General features: G+C 40.7%; 1 protein-coding gene across 1 annotated transcript in view; it reads left to right on the top strand.

Annotated features, from left to right (window-relative positions):
* The window catches only part of vwa8 (von Willebrand factor A domain containing 8), a 284,869-nt gene that overhangs the window by 214,057 nt on the left and 52,026 nt on the right, over positions 1 to 18,786 (top strand). Inside the window, exons 36-40 of the mRNA XM_062533722.1 lie at positions 3,659 to 3,740; positions 3,959 to 4,163; positions 7,011 to 7,119; positions 17,352 to 17,508; positions 18,572 to 18,680. Of these exons, the coding sequence (XP_062389706.1) occupies positions 3,659 to 3,740; positions 3,959 to 4,163; positions 7,011 to 7,119; positions 17,352 to 17,508; positions 18,572 to 18,680 (662 nt within the window). The remainder of the gene's footprint in view (positions 1 to 3,658; positions 3,741 to 3,958; positions 4,164 to 7,010; positions 7,120 to 17,351; positions 17,509 to 18,571; positions 18,681 to 18,786) is intronic.

Below are 18,786 nucleotides of genomic sequence, written 5' to 3'. Positions count from 1 at the left end.
GGGCAGAAATGTAGGCATCAGGGAAATACAAGCAGTGCAAGAAGATGGACCATAGTGTAGGATTGGAAACTCCTGGTAGATTTGGGAAGGCAACTGCAAGTTCACAGTGTATTGTTATGATTGTGAATTGTGCATTGTTTACTTTATCAAGCTAACTATTATCTTTGAGGGTGTGATTGAGGAAACCTTTGATATTTTAAATTACTGTACAGAACTCTACTGACCGACTGGCTACTGTTAACAGCATGCAACATCAAATGTTTTTCATCCAGTTTTGTTTTTTTCAACACCATTCATTCAGTTTTCCCAATGTGTAGACACAAGGCATGTTTTCTTGACCATGATTTCATTCATTATGTGATCTAACCCCTGCCTTCTTCTACACCAGTTCTTCTGTACTGCTGAAACATGTCTGATAGGTATTTAGGTCCTGCTCCATTTACTGATTTATAAACAAGCAGTAGTGCTTTAAAGTCAATTCTGTGACTTATTAGCCCTTTTCACGTGATGTCAGACGAAGCGTTGCTGGGTGTCCTCCGGCATGTCCAGCCGCCAAATACTACAGAAGAAGAAGAAGAAGTATTCATGGGTATGAATACTTGGCGGTATTGAAGTATTTGGCGGCTGGACATGCCGGAGGACACCCAGCAACGCTTTGTCTGACATCACCGTGAGAAGGGCTAATTGGAAGCCAGTGCAGAGATTTAAGGATTGGAGTAATGTGCTCAGTGCTTTTTGTTTTTTTTGAGAACCCTAGCTGCTGCATTTTGAATCATCTGAAGCTGTTTGATAGTCTTTTTAGGAAGGCCTGTGAAAAGTCCATTGCAATAATCAACCCTACTAGAGATAAATGCTTGAATGAGTTTTTCATGTCATGTTTTGACATTAGCCCTCTCAGTTTGGCAATATTTTTGAGGTGATAAAAAGCTGATTTAGTTATCATTTTCATGTGGCTTTTGAAATTTAGATCACTGTCGATTAATACACCATTACCAAGTGACAAAACATCAAAAACTTCTCAAAATAAAAGTCCAACAATCGCAAAGTAGCATTGCTGTCTTTTTTGTTTTAGCCAACCTGATCATGTCACATCTTAGTCAACGGGGAAGTCCAGTGTCCAAGATAATTTAGCTTTTTGTTTGTCTGTTTATTTTATGATAGTAACCTCTGAAGAATGCATAATTGTCATAACTGTATATAGTGTGAACTCCCAGGGTTCCAAAGACACGAGGAGAGAGGTTTCCAGCCAAAAAAATGTTTTTTTTTTATTAACTTATAAAGCCTCAAACAGAGGTGAGCAAAAAATGCAACAAAAACTCGATCTCTTCAGGATCTTGAGTCTGGAAAGTGGACGGGCCCTCTTGGCTAATCTCCAGTCCACTCCGCTCTTCAGAATTCCTGGGCACAAATGATCAGACTTGAAAAAGGTTAAACAAACAAATTGCTGCTTTAAACCAAGGAGAAAGGCTTTTTGAGTCGCACAACCACAGCACTGCTTTGCTCTCCCTGTCTCTCCTAAAACAGGTATTTTCTGAGTGCTGTTCAGAGCAAAAACTAACCAGTTACACCTGAACTCCAATTAGTGGAAGGGCTGACGAGCAGAGCAGCTTCCCAGGCTCAGAGCAGCTCCCCAGGGTCCTAGAGCCCTCCCAACATCGCCCTGGTGAGGTATATGCCGTCCACGACCTTACCCAAGGGAATTCGGCGACGGTTTGCCCTAGTGGGACAACAAGAGCAGCTTGGGGTACCACAATAGATATACTGTATAAAACAGGAATGTCCAACCATTCAGAGGTCCACAGATATATTTATACAGTCATTGGTGTAGACAATTATGCATTCTTCAGAGGTTACTATCATAAAATAAACAAACAGACAAACAAAAAAACTATGTTCTCCTGGACACTGGACTTCACAGTTGACTAAGATGTGACATGATCAAGTTGCAAAAAAGACAGCAATAATGCTTTGCGATTGTTAGACTTTTATGTTGATGTTTTGTCTTCCACATTCATGAAAGGGTTGGTATGAATGTTGAGTCATGTTTCATGAAACAGTCATGAACGAACCTGTCAAGTAAAGTATTACCAATCTTTTTAATGCATGGACTGGAATTACGGTCACACAAATCACAGATAGGAAATTATGGATAAATGTTTAAAAGATGTGTATCTACTAATCTAGATATCTGGGCACAGACTGCAGTGACTACTTGTCACAGAATATCTGTCTGCCATAATGCCTTTCCACATGATGTGCTCACACAATGTGTTCCTCTAAATGCAAACATACAAACTTGCAAAAAGTTAATTTGCCAATTGGAGAAGGTATACAGTAATTTCCTGTGTATTAGTGTCTAAGCCGCAGGGCAGTGTTTTATGCAAGTTAAAAGAAACAAAACCATATTAATACCATATTAACTGCCCTAGAGATGCACCGATCGATCGGCCGCCGATCAGAATCGGCCGATTTTCACGTGATCGGCCACGACCGGCGACCGGCCGGTCAGTCTGACACATGCCGATTTTATGCCGGTCAAATGCACTCGCACCTACTTGTAACAACATCACACAGCTGAGTTAGCAAAGTTTGATGAAGCTAGCAAAGGCTAACACTCAGGGCTGGATAAAGCGCTAATGCTGAGTTTTTCTATGCAGCGAACGCTGTGCTTTGCCATATTGCGTGGAATTTACTAAGCTGTCACTTCAGGTTACGTAAACAGCGCACATCACCGCCCGTCCTTGCCGCTAATTGCGTGCTCACAGCTGAACCACAAGCGCTGTCAACATGCAGCAACATAGCCACGGCAGGAATAAACATCGTTTTGCTTCGGTTTGCCACCTTAGCATGTATTCTTTCACACTAATACAACAACAAAGTCCGATTTACACATTTAGAGGTTTATTTCATTACCTTTTGTCTACTCACGCCTGTATATTTCTTCTAAATTCGCCAAAAGTAAGCATTCTAACATGTCATACTACCGCGACCGTGATACAAAACATATCATGTGTGGTGTCGTTGGAAAGCTGTGTTTCTCCTGCATGACGTTATGCCATCCAAATATGGACACTTCCTTTGTATCCGCAAGCAATCGCGAAAGTTCAAAGAGTGTAGTAGACTGAGTGTGCATGCCATTGGCTGTGTTTCAAGGCTGTTATCTCAAAATTAGTTTTTTGTAATTTTCCAACATCTCAGCCTATGTAGCACCTATACACCAAACTTTCCAGTTATACACTTATCAGTATTCTGAAGATATTTACAGTTGGATATTGTATGTGAGAAGAAAACAAATAGTAGTCCTACAGACTACTGAAGAAGACTTGAAGAAGAATCTGTCTATTCACATTTTTTTTACCAGCCACTGATAAGTTGATTACATTTCTATATTAACATGTTGTATTAAAGAAAGGATAGAAAATAACTCTTTTTGTGTGCTGTAAAGTGGTTTGAAGATGCAAATCGGAATCGGCTAAAATCGGTATCGGCAGGTCAAATTCTATGAAAAATCGGAAATCGGAATCGGCCAAAAAATTGCAATCGGTGCATCTCTAAACTGCCCCCATGTATTAACCTCATAGCTGAAGAAACTATATACAATATTTTTGAGTGTGAGTACTTGAGTAGACTATAACTGTTGATTGTGTACGCCTCACAGATGTGACTCCACCTATGACAGCTGCGTACTTGGAGGTGACAGATTTAAACTCCAAAAAGGTCAAATATATCCCTGTTCCAAGGTAACCGGATTTCTAATGATATTTTATATTAAATCTACCTTCCTCCCGCTACAAAATATATTCAGATGATGTACACCTTAAAGCGTAACTCTGGCGTAAATATTTGCCAATATTTGAGGTGTCCACTGTAATACTAAATGTTATGTGGGATAGCTAGTAGAAACCTAAACCATCTATATGGGAGCACATTTTTACATGATTTTACATTTGTTCTATAGGTCCTCTAATGTGTCCCCCTACACTGCCTGGATCTCAAAGTTGTCAGACACAGATGCGCTGCTGGCCCCTCTTGGAACAGGAGGTGTTGTGACTGTGGACATGGGAGGTTATGTACGCTTGTGGGAGACTGGACTAGACAACTTGCAGCGCTCTCTGATGGAATGGAGGGGAATGATTGGATCTGAGGATGGTCGCCCTATACAAGTCAGTCTGTCATGTTGTGTCTAAAGTCTGAAGGGTTTGTCACGGTGTACATGGTGCGATGCCTAACCCTCATTTTACAGGATCATTGGAATACATGTATATAGGACATTTCTACTCCTCAAAGCACTCAAAGCGCCTTACAGAGTAATGTCTCACATTCACCCTTTCAGACACGCTAATGGTGGGGCCTGCAGTAAAAGGTACTAACTAGCATATACTGTAGGGAGCAGTTTGATGTTCAGTGTATTGCTCAAGGACACTTTCACAGGGTCAGGAGATGTTTTCAAAACTGCGACCTTAGGATTACTGACTGCATATCAGTATCCATTAAACTTTCTGACTATCAACATACATTAAACTATCTACATTCAACTTTTAAAATATCTACTTACAGCAACTATTTAACTATCTGCCTATGAACCTATGAACACCACTCTATGTGAACCTGTGTGCACAAATGTAACAACAATGTAATTGTAATGCTTCTTAATAACATGAAATTGTGAAGTATTTGGGGAGTTCATTAGGTACAGGATATTATATTATTAAAACATTCAGAGAATCCAGAGAAATCTTTGCAAACAAGGGAAAGAGCTGAAAAACAAATTGGTTAACCATGTTTTTTTTTTTTTTTTCAGTTAATTTGTCAGGGACAATGCAATGCACGTTATTACATATGGAATTATCAAAGCCATAACAATATGTGTAGATGTAATTGCATTTAACTGTTCTAGCCATTAGGCTAACTTGCAACCCCAATCCCAGTTCCAATCCCAGTTTTGGACCCCAGATGGCACTGCATTAACACCAGACCTGTTTCCAGGGAAGACCTTGAATATTTCAGGAAAACAATGAGAAAATGAATTTTACACATATTTAAACAATATACAGTACAGGCCAAACGTTTGGACACACCTTCTCATTCTTCTCATTCATTATTGTCATACTATATGACTATGAAAATTGTAGATTCATACCGAAGGCATTAAAATTATGAATTAAAGAGACCCTATGCAACTTTCTGCAGGAGACGATCGCTCTTTGTTTACATCTGGAAGTCTGAGATGAAGAACCACGCTTGCAATTTATATATTTAAATATAGCCTATACATGTATAAATATACACGCTAAAGCTGTCGGGGAAGCTCTGCAGAGAAAATGCAAGCATAAAACGAGCGAAAACGAACAACGAAACCGAAACCAGAGATGAAATCGCCAATCCTGCATAGTTCCTCTTTAACAATTGTGGAATTATATACTTAACAAAAAAGTGTGAAACAACTGAAAATATGTCTTGTATTTTAGGTTCTTCAAAGTAGCCACCTTTTGCTTTTAATACTGCTTCGCACACTCTTGGCATTCTCTTGATGAGCTTCAAGAGTCACCTGAAATGGTCTTCCAACAGTCTTGAAGGAGTTCCCAGAGATGCTTAGCACTTGTTGGCCCTTTTGCCTTCACTCTGCGGTCCACACGGTGGTTGGAACCAAAGATCTCAGATTTGGACTCATCAGACCAAAGCACAGATTTCCACTGGTCTAATGTCCATTCCTTGCGTTCTTTAGCCCAAACAAGTCTCTTCTGTTTGTTGACTGTCCTTAGCAGTGGTTTCCTAGCAGCTATTCTACCATGAAGGCCTGATTCAGGCAGTCTCGTCTTAACAGTTGTTCTAGAGATGTGTCTGCTGCTAGAACTTATCCTCCGCAGCAGAGGTGACTCTTGTTCTTCCTTTCCTGGGACGGCCAGTTTCATTGTAGCTCTTGATGGTTTTTGCGACTGCACTTGGGGACACTTTCAAAGTTTTCCCAATTTTTCAGACTGACTGACCTTCATTTCTTAAAGTAATGATGGCCACTCGTTTTTCTTTACTTAGCTGCTTTTTTCTTGCCATAATACAAATTCTAACAGTCTATTCTGTAGGACTATCAGCTGTGTATCACCCCTGACTTCTGCACAACACAACTGATTCCCAACCCCATTTATAAGGCAAGAAATCCCGCTTATTAAACCTGACAGGGCACACATTTGAAGTGAAAACCATTTCAGGTTACTACCTCTTGAAGCTCATCAAGAGAATGCAGAGTGTGTGCAAAGCAGTAATCAGAGCAAAGGTGGCTACTTTGAAGAAACTAGAATATAAGGCATATTTTCAGTTGTTTTACACTTCTTTGTTAAGTACATATTTCCACATGTGTTAATTCATAGTTTTTATGCCTTCATTGTGAGTCTACAATGTCAATAGTCATGAAAAAAAAGGAAACTCAGTGAATGAGAAGGTGTGTCCAAACTTTTGGTCTGTACTGTATCTCCATAAAGTCCAGGTGCTAAAGTTGTCTGTCTGCAGTCCAGATTTGTCAAATTAGGTGCATAATGAAAAAACATGACTGTATCCTCCAAGCCTTGGGGACTAATGGGACAACATATCTCCTCAGTTCCTAAACATTTACATGCACATTGGTAAACATTCCCTGTCCCAACTTTTTTTGAAACATGTTGCTGGCATCAATGTCAAAATGAACATATATTTTCTATGAAATAGTCCATGTTCATTTTCAACATTGGCACATTTGTCTATGTCCTATTTGCTGCTAAACATAGGTTGACAAGATTTGTATCCTATCACATTCAGTTTTTATTTGCATTTTACATAAAAGTATCAACTTTTTCTGATTTCGGGGTTGTATCAGTATCGAGTTTAGAAAAATCCACCCAGATGGAAATGAAACTGTTTTCAGTTTCAACCACCATACTAGGGACATGTCTATAAGGGTGTTCCTCTCTGTGTTCAAATACACACACACACACACACACACACACACACAAACACACATTTATAATTTCCCCTCTCAGATTACTATCCAGAGGGACAGTGGCCTGGATGTCAGCGCTCCCAAACATGGCAAGGTTGACCCCAACAATGCACCCCATGTAGGAGGAAACCAGTGGGCTGGGGGCACAGGTGGGTTACTCTATGGGTTACTGTATTTTGGAGTTCAAATGTTGTATTCTGGACAAACATTGCCGTGCAAAATTATAATCCGAGTTACCAATATTTTTTAATGCAAATACTGGGTACAAGTTAACATAAAGTAAAAATTAAGCGTTGACATAAAACTGTGATGTGTGGCAAGTCTAGAACACACAAAAAATCATCCACAAATCAAGAATCTGTGCATACATGGTGAGCATACCTGCTCCCAAGGTCGTATTTTCCCAGGGTTCCAGAGTCCATGATCCCCAGTTCAATTTCCTATTAACAGTGGCTGAATCTCAATGTCCCTCCAGGGCTGTTCCATAAGGGCTCGCTCACACCTTTTCTGTAACTTTCATTGTCATATGTGTCTGTGATTGTATTTTACAAATATCAGCTTTTTTATGGGCTGATACCCCCCCTATGGCTAATAATTCAAATGACAGTAGGCCTACAGTAAGTATGGCCCCTTTTACGCACCATAGGATGTTTTTAATTAGCTTAATAGGGCACTACCGCCTCTGTCACCATGTAACCACATCCAAATGTTAGGCATTTGCTGCACTATTCTAAGATATTGTTATTATAATCAGAAGCGCGGTGGAATTGTCATTGTTTTACATGCTGAAGTAGACACTTCATCATTCAGTGTAATGTCCTTATTAATTTTCAATTACACCACAGAGTTATCCATTACACTGAATGACAGGATCTGTATTCAGATACCAATTTAGTACTGTATCCATATATGCACATCCATATTGACAGAGATTTCTCGGCTGCACGTTAGGGTGCATCAAGCGCCCCGTTTTCTCTCAAAAACTCTTCTATGGTGGATAATGTTATGCCATTTGATGAATAAACTAAGTATGAAGTTTTGTGAAGATTGCCACATGCACCTTCATTATATAATCTTCTTTACATGACATATCTAGCTTCTGTTTGCAAAAAAACAGCTGCATGTAGTATTTTAAATGTCTAACATTTACATTTGTTGGTGAGCATTGTACATTTTCACTAGCACATAACATGAGGCATATGAGAAAGAAAACGGGTCAACGATACCACCTCCAATCTCCACTATACTATACGTGGTCGTAGCTTACTGGAGCATTGAAAGTCAGGATCAACTTGAGAAGAAGTTTCTGGAACTGGACAATTTTCAACCTCTTCAACAATATCACTGCTCACTATTTCTGCTTGAGATTTTTTCAACCCCTCCTTCTCCCTTCTCCTCCTTTCTTGTTCTGCTCTCCTATATCTCCTCTTATGTTTGCCTTGAGATAGCACATTTGCTCCTGACATGCCTTCCTGTTTGTTTTCATGGTCTTCACAATGAGTGGCCCCATCTGTGGCACATTCCACCAACATGGAACCACTGATGAAAAGAATCTAGAAATTGACCTGGCATTTATGGTTGGTTGACACAACAGAAGACCGCAATGGGTGGTTGGGAATGTACATCTATCTATTAGGCCATCCTTAAAAATATCTTTGTTTGCAGTAACAGCCCCCCCAAAAAATAATTGGGTCGGTAGGTAGGCAAATATTTTTTTTTTCAAGATTCAAGGTAAAAAAAAAAAGTACATTTTTGGTCACGGCGATTTTGTTGGTATGAATTTAAAAATATTTGCATGTTATGTATATATATATATATGTACATACACACACAAACACGACACACACTATATTGCCAAAAGTATTGGGTCACCGGCCTTGACCCCCATATGAACTTCAGTCACATCCTATTCTTAATCCATAGGGTTTAATATGACGTTGGTCCAGTCTTTGCAGCTATAACAGCATCAACTCTTCTAGGAAGGCTTTCCACAAGGTATATGCATGACTGTGTACCCGTGCACCAAGCAAGGTCCATACAGACATGGATGACAGAGTTTGGTGTGGAAGAACTTGACTGGCCTGCACCTGACCTCAACCCAATAGAACACCGTTGGGATGAATTAAAGGGGACTGAGAGCCAGTCTCCTCGTCCAACATCAGTGTGTGACTTCACAAATGCGCTTCTGAAAGAATGGTCAAAAAATGCCCATACACACTGCTAAACCTTGGAAAGCCTTCCCAGAAGAGTCGAAGCTCTTATAGCTGCAAAAGGTGGACCAATGTCATATTAAGCCCTATGGATTAAGAATAGGATGTGACTGAAGTTCATATGGGGGTCAAGGCAGGTGACCCAATACTTTTGGCAATATAGTAATATTTCTGAACGTGACTTAACAAAAACCATCATACTTTATAGAGGGTGCATTAACGCTAGGCCTATGTTATCTGCACACCTATGACTAGATCCAATTTGTTGTAACAACACACAAACACTCTTGCTTAAATTCTTGCTTTATAATGATCTTTACCTTTTGAATTATTCTTTGACTATATTGCCCTTCTCTGCTCTTATTTGTTACTATTTGCTTTGTGTCTAAAGCACATTGAATGACCTCTGTGTATAAAATGTGCTATTCAAATAAACTTGATTTGACTAAAATGTAGGCTATAGCTTTAAATATGCTGTAGCCTACTGTCAGAGAAGTAAACAAAAAATATATCAAATGAAAATATATTATGAAAAAAATAATATGTTCATTTCAATGATTTTACTGGTAACTAGATTATACGGTTTACTACTTGCATCCACCGCTACGACGTGTCAATGCAACCTACAAATCAGAGACATTACATGTACGTTGCTTTCTTTTCTCCACCAGTAGCTAGTTCTTAACCACTTGAAGAATAGCTGTCTTTGCTAGCCTGTAGTAGAACGATCCCTTAACGGGTCACTTAAATGTTTCAATCCAAAAGAAACCACTTAATGCTGGCACGTCCTCAATTTTTTGAGTTTCTTCCACCAAAACCTTAAGGTCTCATTTAAGTCTGTTGACACGGTCACCGTTACACGAATGGGGAGAAGGGATGGGTCCGGGAAAATATCTGGATATAACTTCGTGCCAAGTCATCTAAATGTTCAAGTGTTTAATGCGTTTTCAGGTGGATAATAGTGCCCGAACTAGTATAAGTTTTGACGTTGACCGCTAACATTTCAGCCATTAGGCAACAGTCAAGCGCGAACCACTGGCAGTGAATGAGAGAGCATAGCCTGCAGCGCATGACAAACATAAACATATGACGCCACAGGTTTTTATTTGGAAGAAAGAACGCAGCCTACGTTTGTATGTAGGCAATTTGTATTCACAATACTTAAGAAAATATAATATTATTGTATTGCATTTGTATTGGGTGTTTGAAGAAAAATAGGCCTAATTAAAAAAAAAATCGGTCGGTCTTAACGCAATTTGCAACCGGCAAGTCGGTCGGACTAGAGAGGGAAAAAAACAAATATTTGAGTCGGCCCTATATTGACAGGGTCGGTCGGGTTACGGCAAACAAGAATATTTTTAAGGATGGCCTTAATGCAAGGAACGTCTGTCTGTGTGTCATTCTGTCTGTCTGTCTGTCTGTGGCACGCATAACTCTCGAACCGCTCATCCGACTGACCTCAAATTTGACACAGGTCTTGCTAAGGACATGCGTGAGTGCAGTGCAAAGTTTGGTTGTTTATGGACAAAAAATGACAAAGATAACGTTAAATTAAGCAAAATACAACTCTACCGCAATCCCACAATTCCCCTGCCTTCCACACTCCACTCCCCAATTCTCACTCTGGCTTACTCCAGTCCAGCATAGAAAAAAATGTCGCTAACAAACTCACGTGTTGCCATTCATGGAAATTAAGATGTCTCATATAACCAACGGGCCGTTTCAAGATGTTCATGTTGGATAAACAAGCTGAGTCTGACACACATGCACCCATGTTGGTAAGCAGGCTGTTACAGTCACAAAGTTCTAACGTTGCATAGGTTAGGCTAGGCTACTAATCAACAACCGCGGTTGCCTAGCGCTTCTGTTGCCTGATCAGGCCGACACACACGTCGGTAGCATTCTGTTAAAATTTGCATTTAAAACAGCCGCTCTTGACTCTATCTGGACATCGGCTACGGGCATAACATTCATTCAAACATCACTCCGAGTTCATAGCACTGCCATATGGCCATGGTCATGCGGTTAACTTTAGGCTATAAATAATAATAATCCCAACAACAGCAAAAACGCACGGGTATGTAATGTGTCTAATATTGCCATTAGCCACTCAAACGCCTTTCCCCTTCACTTTTTTACTTTGCAAAGACAGTAAAAAGCTCTAACTGCACGGGCCTGATTCTACATCATCACCAATCTAACATGATCTACCTGCATCAACGTCATAGGGTAACATGTTTCTTGGAAAATATTGCTTGCACGGGCACTGCCCTAGTCTTGATCAATGAGCAAAAGTAGCAGGGATCAGATCCAGTCAGTGTCCTATAGGCCAAAGTGAGAGATTTACATTTAATTCTGGCCAATAGGGAGCCAGTGGAGAGTAACTAGGAGAGGAGTTACATGTGTCCTCTTTGGCTGATTGAAGACTAGGTGTGCTGCAGCCTATCAATCAATTGTAATGGTCTTAATACACAAGCAGGTAGGCCAGCTAACACTGAATTACAATAGTCCATCTTGGAGATAACCATTGCCTGTACAAGAAGCTGTGTGGAATCTTGTGTCAGATATGGTCTGATCTTCCTAATGTTGTAAAGGGTTTACCGACATGATTTTGCAATCGAGGCTACGTGCTCAGAGAAAGTCGGTCATCAACTATGACACCCACGTTACGTGCTTGGAGTCAGTGAAAATTAGTCAAGCTGGATGTTAATCTTTCGGGAAATAGTTTTTGCTGGAAACACCAAGAGCTCATTTTTTGAAAGTTGAGTGTTGTCCGCATAGTAATGATATTCAAATCCATGAGAGCGAATGATCTCACCTAAAGAAGTGATGGAAATAGAGAAAAGCTGGGGCCTTAATACTGATCCTTGAGGCACTTGTGTAGTGAGGTCATGAAACTTTGAAATATGACCCTGCCAAGACACACTAAAAGGAAAGATTTGAACCAGTCGAGCAAAAAAATTCATGAAAATTATTACATTCATGAAAATTAACCACTTTTGATGGGCATGTGTGTTGCTAATGCACATGCCCACCAACACGCAGATGTTGCTTTGTTAGATTCCGAAACGTCACAGGTCCGCACCGCAGGTGCTCGGGCCCATCATCGCCGCTTGCGGCTATATTTAAGTTTAAATCTAGTGTAAAGAAGATTGTTGGAAAAAAGCTAAATCGGCTATAACATATTATGAACTAGAAAAGCACTCCGAGAACGCAGCTACCTCCGCCTGCCTTCTTCTTCCTAGGTTGTCATACATTTGAACCTAAACTATTCAGATCGCCACCACGTGGCCATACCATGCCATTACACCACTAAGCTAAATACATAAACGGCTCCGGAATCCCGACGGAATTGACCGTTCGCAAAACCCCACCCTCGAACGGCCATTGTCCAATCCTAGCTCAGCAATGGTAACTAAGTAGAAGGACATTGCAAATTCAGCAAGACGGTGCAATGATGCGCCTATGGCACGAGAAAGTCATAAACCAGGTACCCCGAAAGTTTAGAGGGTGGGGGCGTTTTTTCGCCTTTCCAAAGCCCAAAACCCAGTGGAAAGATGCCGACAATGGATTAAGCAGTGTGGGAGACCTCAAACACAGCTAAATGTCTCAAAGATTCATAACTTTCCATATCAGAACGACCTTATCACCCTCTTACATCATGTATGTGGCACTTATCATTAATCTCTTTACACACTAAGACGGCGGATTCGTAAAGAAACACAAGCATCCACACCTTAAGTGTATCTAACTTAGTTACCTACCTAAAATGTCATTTTACCGTGAAGAACAGTGTTGAAAGATACCTGTACAAAACTGCTTGGAGGTTACGTCTGCTCGAAGGTAAGCAAAGCTAGCATATTAATTATCAATAAGTAGTTTAAGTAGCTAAGTACACTCAACCTGTAAAACTGGATTTAAGTTAAGTCAGTTGTGGTTCTTTATAGCATTAAATATGAAAGTAGTAAAGTTAGAACACTAACTGATCAAAGCCTAAATCCCGTAGTAGGAAATGCCGGCAGCCTGCTAGCTGTTCGCCTGTCAATGCACTGATTGATTATTTTGCTATCCACACAGATCATTTTTAGCAAGAGGTTGACGGTCATTAGATTCAAGATTCAAGATTCAATACTTTAATTGCCATACAACAGAAGTTGTTTGGGATTTGCTGCGGTGTGCTCCACAACAGACAAGACAACACCACACAAAAACAGGAAGCTATAAGGCTATAAAGGCTATAAAATCTATAAAACTGAACGTCTACAATGAAACTTGCGAAAGAAATGTATACTTTCACCCAAGCAGCATCAGGTGCACCAGTGCAAGCTATATATTTTTTCAGGCTCACTCTAATACATTTTGGGCGCATTTGAGCCCTGTAGAACGTCTGTTCTCATTTGTTTGACGGGCGTAGTAACAATAACTAGGGGGCGCAGCTTTTGCGAACGGTCAATTATGGATCACTCCCAAAATGTAATCGTTTCTTCCTTTGGTCATGCCTGACATTCGCTGAAAATTTCATCAAAATTCATCCATTACTTTTTGAGTTATCTTGCTAACAAACAGACAGACACACAAACAAACAAACAGACAAACAAACGCCGGCCGGTCCCCAATGAAAACATATACCTCCTTGGCGGAGGTAAAATATTGTACAAAGGAAAGTGTATTGTGGTAGGGGAGCGCCGGGTCAATTGAGACAAGGGGCAATTGATACACAGCGATTTCCTCGAAAACCATGCAAGCTTGAGCCATCAGATTTTGACACTACGTTCAGCACATAACACCTACCAATCCTGGCAAAGCTTGTGAAATTACGTCACGCCATTCAAAAGTTATTAGCGGGAACCGGTTTTCGTCTACGGTAAGTAAAATCTTACATGCGGTAGTTTTTTTGTGATCAAAGGTTGTATTTTGTGTGCCATGCAATAATAATATGATCAAACAACAGATTAATTCGTACTTAAACAGGCCCAAAGTATGCAATGTCATAGTTTTGAAGTTTAGAGGCAAAACAGGTTTATGTGTCAGTAGTCGGTGGAGGTTCGATTGATACAGCTGTTTAAATGTCCCTCACGCTAACCCGGAAGTGGCCACATTACACGATCAATATCTGTATAAATCACCAAATGAATAACTGTTTCGCAATGAACAACAACTGATTTGAATGAACAACATATATTTTCAATGAACAAAACATGTTTATGACATGAATCCACAGATATTCAGTGAAGTGAGGGAAAAAAATATTGCAGAAGTTCAGAAGTGATCAGAAGTTACGCATGGGACAAAAATATTTGTTTGACCTATTTATATTGCGAGAAATTATGTGAAATTTTCGGGATTACGAATACACTAGTATGTTGTCCGATATGCTTAATAAAATCGAGAGTAAGGTCAGTAGTTTCTGTTTAAAACATGCTGTATTAACTGCCCCTCCTATGTGTCTCAAACGACACGCATAGGTGGGGCATTTGAGACAAATGTCAACTTACGTTCAAAGTTTGAAAACAGCGCGATCATCCAACTATTATGTTAAATTACACGTGTAACTAAGACACAACACATCCCAGATAGCAAAACTAAACTGGGACGGAACTGGGCCACTTCTAGCACAACATTCGGCACAGATCTGATCCGGCGTCCAAACGCACATCGGTCCAAAATTGTTTTGTATCCATTTGACGGATCGGCGGCAGATATGGACTTGCACTAGTGCAGGTCCGTCCCAGATAGCAAAACACACCTACCACGACATCCGGCACGGATATGAATAATGGACCTGATCCGGCGTCCAAACGCACATCGGTCCGAAATTGTTTTGGATCCGTTTTACTGATCTGGTTCTAATAAGGGCTAAGACTGGCCCAGTTCCGTATGATACTCTCGTTACTGACTGACGTCTGCCAGATCTTCTCCCAACAAACAAGATAACGTCCCGGCGATTATTCAGAGCATTTTAAATAACGTATTTTGTCACCGCGACATTAAAAGAGGAAAACTCTCATTTCCACGGCATTTACCCAACTAATGTTTGCAACGTTCAGTTCTTCTCAAGTTCTTCTGACAGATGGGAGTGGAACAGCTGTTACTAATGCTGATTAGTAATTAGCTTTCAGAAATCACATTGCGTTATATGTTTTTGAACACATCCATACCCATTTATCTTACCTCTGCATGCTGCTTGTAGATTGAAGATCACGTCCAGATGAATGATATAACTGAGAGTTAGCTGGATATTTATACCCCGTTAGGTCTAATACTTTCACGACTACGGTGTCTTTTTCCCCTAATAAATTACTAAGTCAATGGTCATATCTGGTAATTGTATTGATAAAACATCAGTGGAGTAGGTTCGCCTATAAGCTAAAATGTCCCAACCACATTATTTCAAAATTCAAAACTAATATTTGCAATGCATGCTGGGAAGCAAACCTCAACAAAGTACCCTACACAAAATATAATTAAAGTTATCAGAGAATGTGCAGGTTATATCTAATATCTAAACCATGATGTTTATAAAGTCATACAATTGTGATAAGCAGTAGGGCCTATCCTTAATTCATCTGCAAAGTTTTTATAGTGGTGACCAGTTGGGGATGTTGTGAATGTCTGCCTAAAGTCATATGCAATATGGGTTCTGTATTGCAGATCCGTACCACACACAATAAGTGACCCTGTACCACACACAAGAGGCGGAACCGTCTTGCAGATCCGTACCACACACAATAAGCGGACCCGTACCACACACAAGAGGCGGAACGGTATAGCAGATCCGTACCACACACAATAAGTGAACCCGTACAAGTTTTTGTGTGTGGTACAGATCTGCAATACGGGTCCACTTATTATGTGTGGTACGGATTTGCAATATGGATCTGCTTATTGTGTGTGGTACGGGTCCGTTTATTGTGGGTGGTAAGGATCTGCAATACGAGGCCGCTTATTGCGTGTGGTACGGGTCGGCTTATTGTGTATGGTACGGATCTGCAATACGGGTCCGCTTGTTGCGTGTGGTACGGGTCCGCTTATTGTGTATGGTACGGATCTGCAATACGGGTCCGCCTCTTGTGTGTGGTACGGGTCTGCTTCTTGTGTGTGGTACGGATCTGCAATACGGGTCCGCCTCTTGTGTGTGGTACGGGTCTGCTTCTTGTGTGTGGCACGGATCTGCAATACGGGTCCGTTTATTGTGTGTGGCACGGGTCCACTTATTCTGTGTTGTACGGATCTGCAATACGGGTCCGCCTCTTGTGTGTGGTACGGGTCCGCTTCTTGTGTGTGGTACGGATCTGCAATACGGGTCCGTTTATTGTGTGTGGGCCACATCTGGCCCACAATCAGATACCGTAGGTATCTGACATGCGTAACATGCGGATCTAAAGGCTTTTATGCGGATCCGGCCCAAAGGAAATTGTTATCTGGGATGTGAGTTGTTGATCACATGATAAAAATGTTTGTCTACATAACGTAATCTTTGAAAACATTGTTTAATTGAACAGTGTATCAATTGACCCGGCACTCCCCCTACCCCTAGATCCTTATCAATCGTCACCAAACTTCATATTTAGTGTTTATTCATCAAATGGCATATTATCCACCATAGAAGAGTTTTTGAGAGAAAGAGGGGCACTTGATGCACCCTACTGCATGTGTATGATGTGAATGCCCAGGCAAACCAGGGGACCCAGGTTCAAATCCACACAATTCTGAATGCATCTTTTTTCTTCATTGCTAATTATTCAGCTCCAAAACTCCTAAGATGACTCTGTTCACTCTAACTGTGCATTCAGACCAAGACCGTCAAAAGCGTCAAAGTCGCTGGTGAAGCTCATAGCTCGACGCTCAACTCAGTTCGGCGCCGAAAGCGTCAAAGCCATGCCGTGAAACATTCGAACAAACCACAAGCAGCAATCCTGCGAGTTTGACATTCTGATTAGTTGACGCCAAACTGTGTCATAGCTCATTACCATAAAGTTAACTGAGGCTCAACTTTTTTTTGACGTCCGTGAAGCTCATGAAGCCACACTCACGCCCAGAACGCTTTTGACGCCGTTAACGCCGACTCTCCATAGAAAATGAATGATTTCCGGCGCTCTTGACGCTTTTGACGGTCTTGGTCTGAGTGCACAGTAAGACATAACAATTGTTTTTACTTTTTTGCCCGATAGGGGGCAGGGACACAGCAGGACTTGGGGGCAAGGGAGGCCCCTACCGTTTGGATGCTGGACACAAAGTTTACCAGGTCTCCCAGGCGGAGAAGGATGCTGTACCTGATGAGGTCAAAAAGGCAGCACGTGAGATGGGGGAGAAGGCTTTTAAAGAGAGGTACCGGCAATATAACCTCCTGAGCATATGTGACCCTGCAAAGCAAAATCAGTCGCTTTGCGCTCGATGCTGTATTGAGAAAATCCACGATAAACAAACGCTCACGCTTAAATGTTAAATTTCACGTTTTTGTTTAATTTGACAGCATACAGTCTACACTTTCATACCGTGAACAACTTTCATGGAAAAACATACGTTTTGACTCTTAAACTTGGTGAAGATTCAACACATTAGCAGTCATTCCTGTTGTCCACTCTGCTTAAAAAGAATTTCTCCTTTTCTGGCATGTCGTGATGGGAGAACCATGTGAACTTTGAATGCGGTTATCTTAGCAATAGTTTTTCAAATACCCTCGATATACATATCGTTTATGGCTGTTCATGTGAGCCCAATAACTGTTTTTTTTTTTTTTAATTGCGACTGGTTTCGCTTTGTAGGGTCACATATCGTCTTTCAGCATACACATTCTTCCTAGAAGAAGCCTTTCCATTTTTAGTGCTGCATTGAAGACCATTGCATTTTTTGTTGTTGTTTTTGTTGATACACCATATTGCCAAAAGTATTGGGTCACCTGCCTTGACTCACTGTCATGAATGCAGTTCAGGGAAAGAGACGGTTGAGACGTCATGATGACACAGATACCACTTGTACTGCATGTCACTTGTTTATTCAGAATATGCTGAGAACATGGAAACAGAAAGATTTCAGTTTCTGCTGCACATAGAAACTTCTAATTCTGAATATTGCCATAACCTATTATTGCTATTATATTGCTTCATGAACAAGTTTGTAAAAATAAACTTGTTTGTTCTGTCTGATTTGCTTAGTGAAGGTTAGCTATCCTTCCTTAAGGCACATACATTCTCAAACATCGGACAAAACTGGTCTGAATTGTTTATTGTCATCCAGTTGCCTATATTCACAAAGTTAACTGTTAAAGGTGGTAAGTTCACATCCAGTTGTAGCAAAATTGTTGTAGAAATACGATATTGAATGCTGAGGTCAAACTTGTGTCATTACATTACTGTGACATCACATGCCTGTGTATATTTGTATTCATCAGACTTAAAGAAATTCAAATGACTGAGTATGATGCCTCCAATTACGAGCGTTTTTCTGGAGCAGTACGTCGGCAAGTTCAGTCTCTACGAATCATTTTGGACAGCCTTCAGGTAACGTGTTTGCGTGTCAGAAAGAGAGATTAATAATGGTGTCACAACCTTGATTCCAGTGCATCCCATCGGGTCTCTCTGAACATGGAACAAATGCAATATTACG

Source organism: Sardina pilchardus, chromosome 4 (assembly GCF_963854185.1).
Source record: "Sardina pilchardus chromosome 4, fSarPil1.1, whole genome shotgun sequence".
NCBI classification, from domain to species: Eukaryota; Metazoa; Chordata; class Actinopteri; order Clupeiformes; family Clupeidae; genus Sardina; species Sardina pilchardus.
This window is presented reverse-complemented; position numbering and strand designations above follow the sequence as displayed.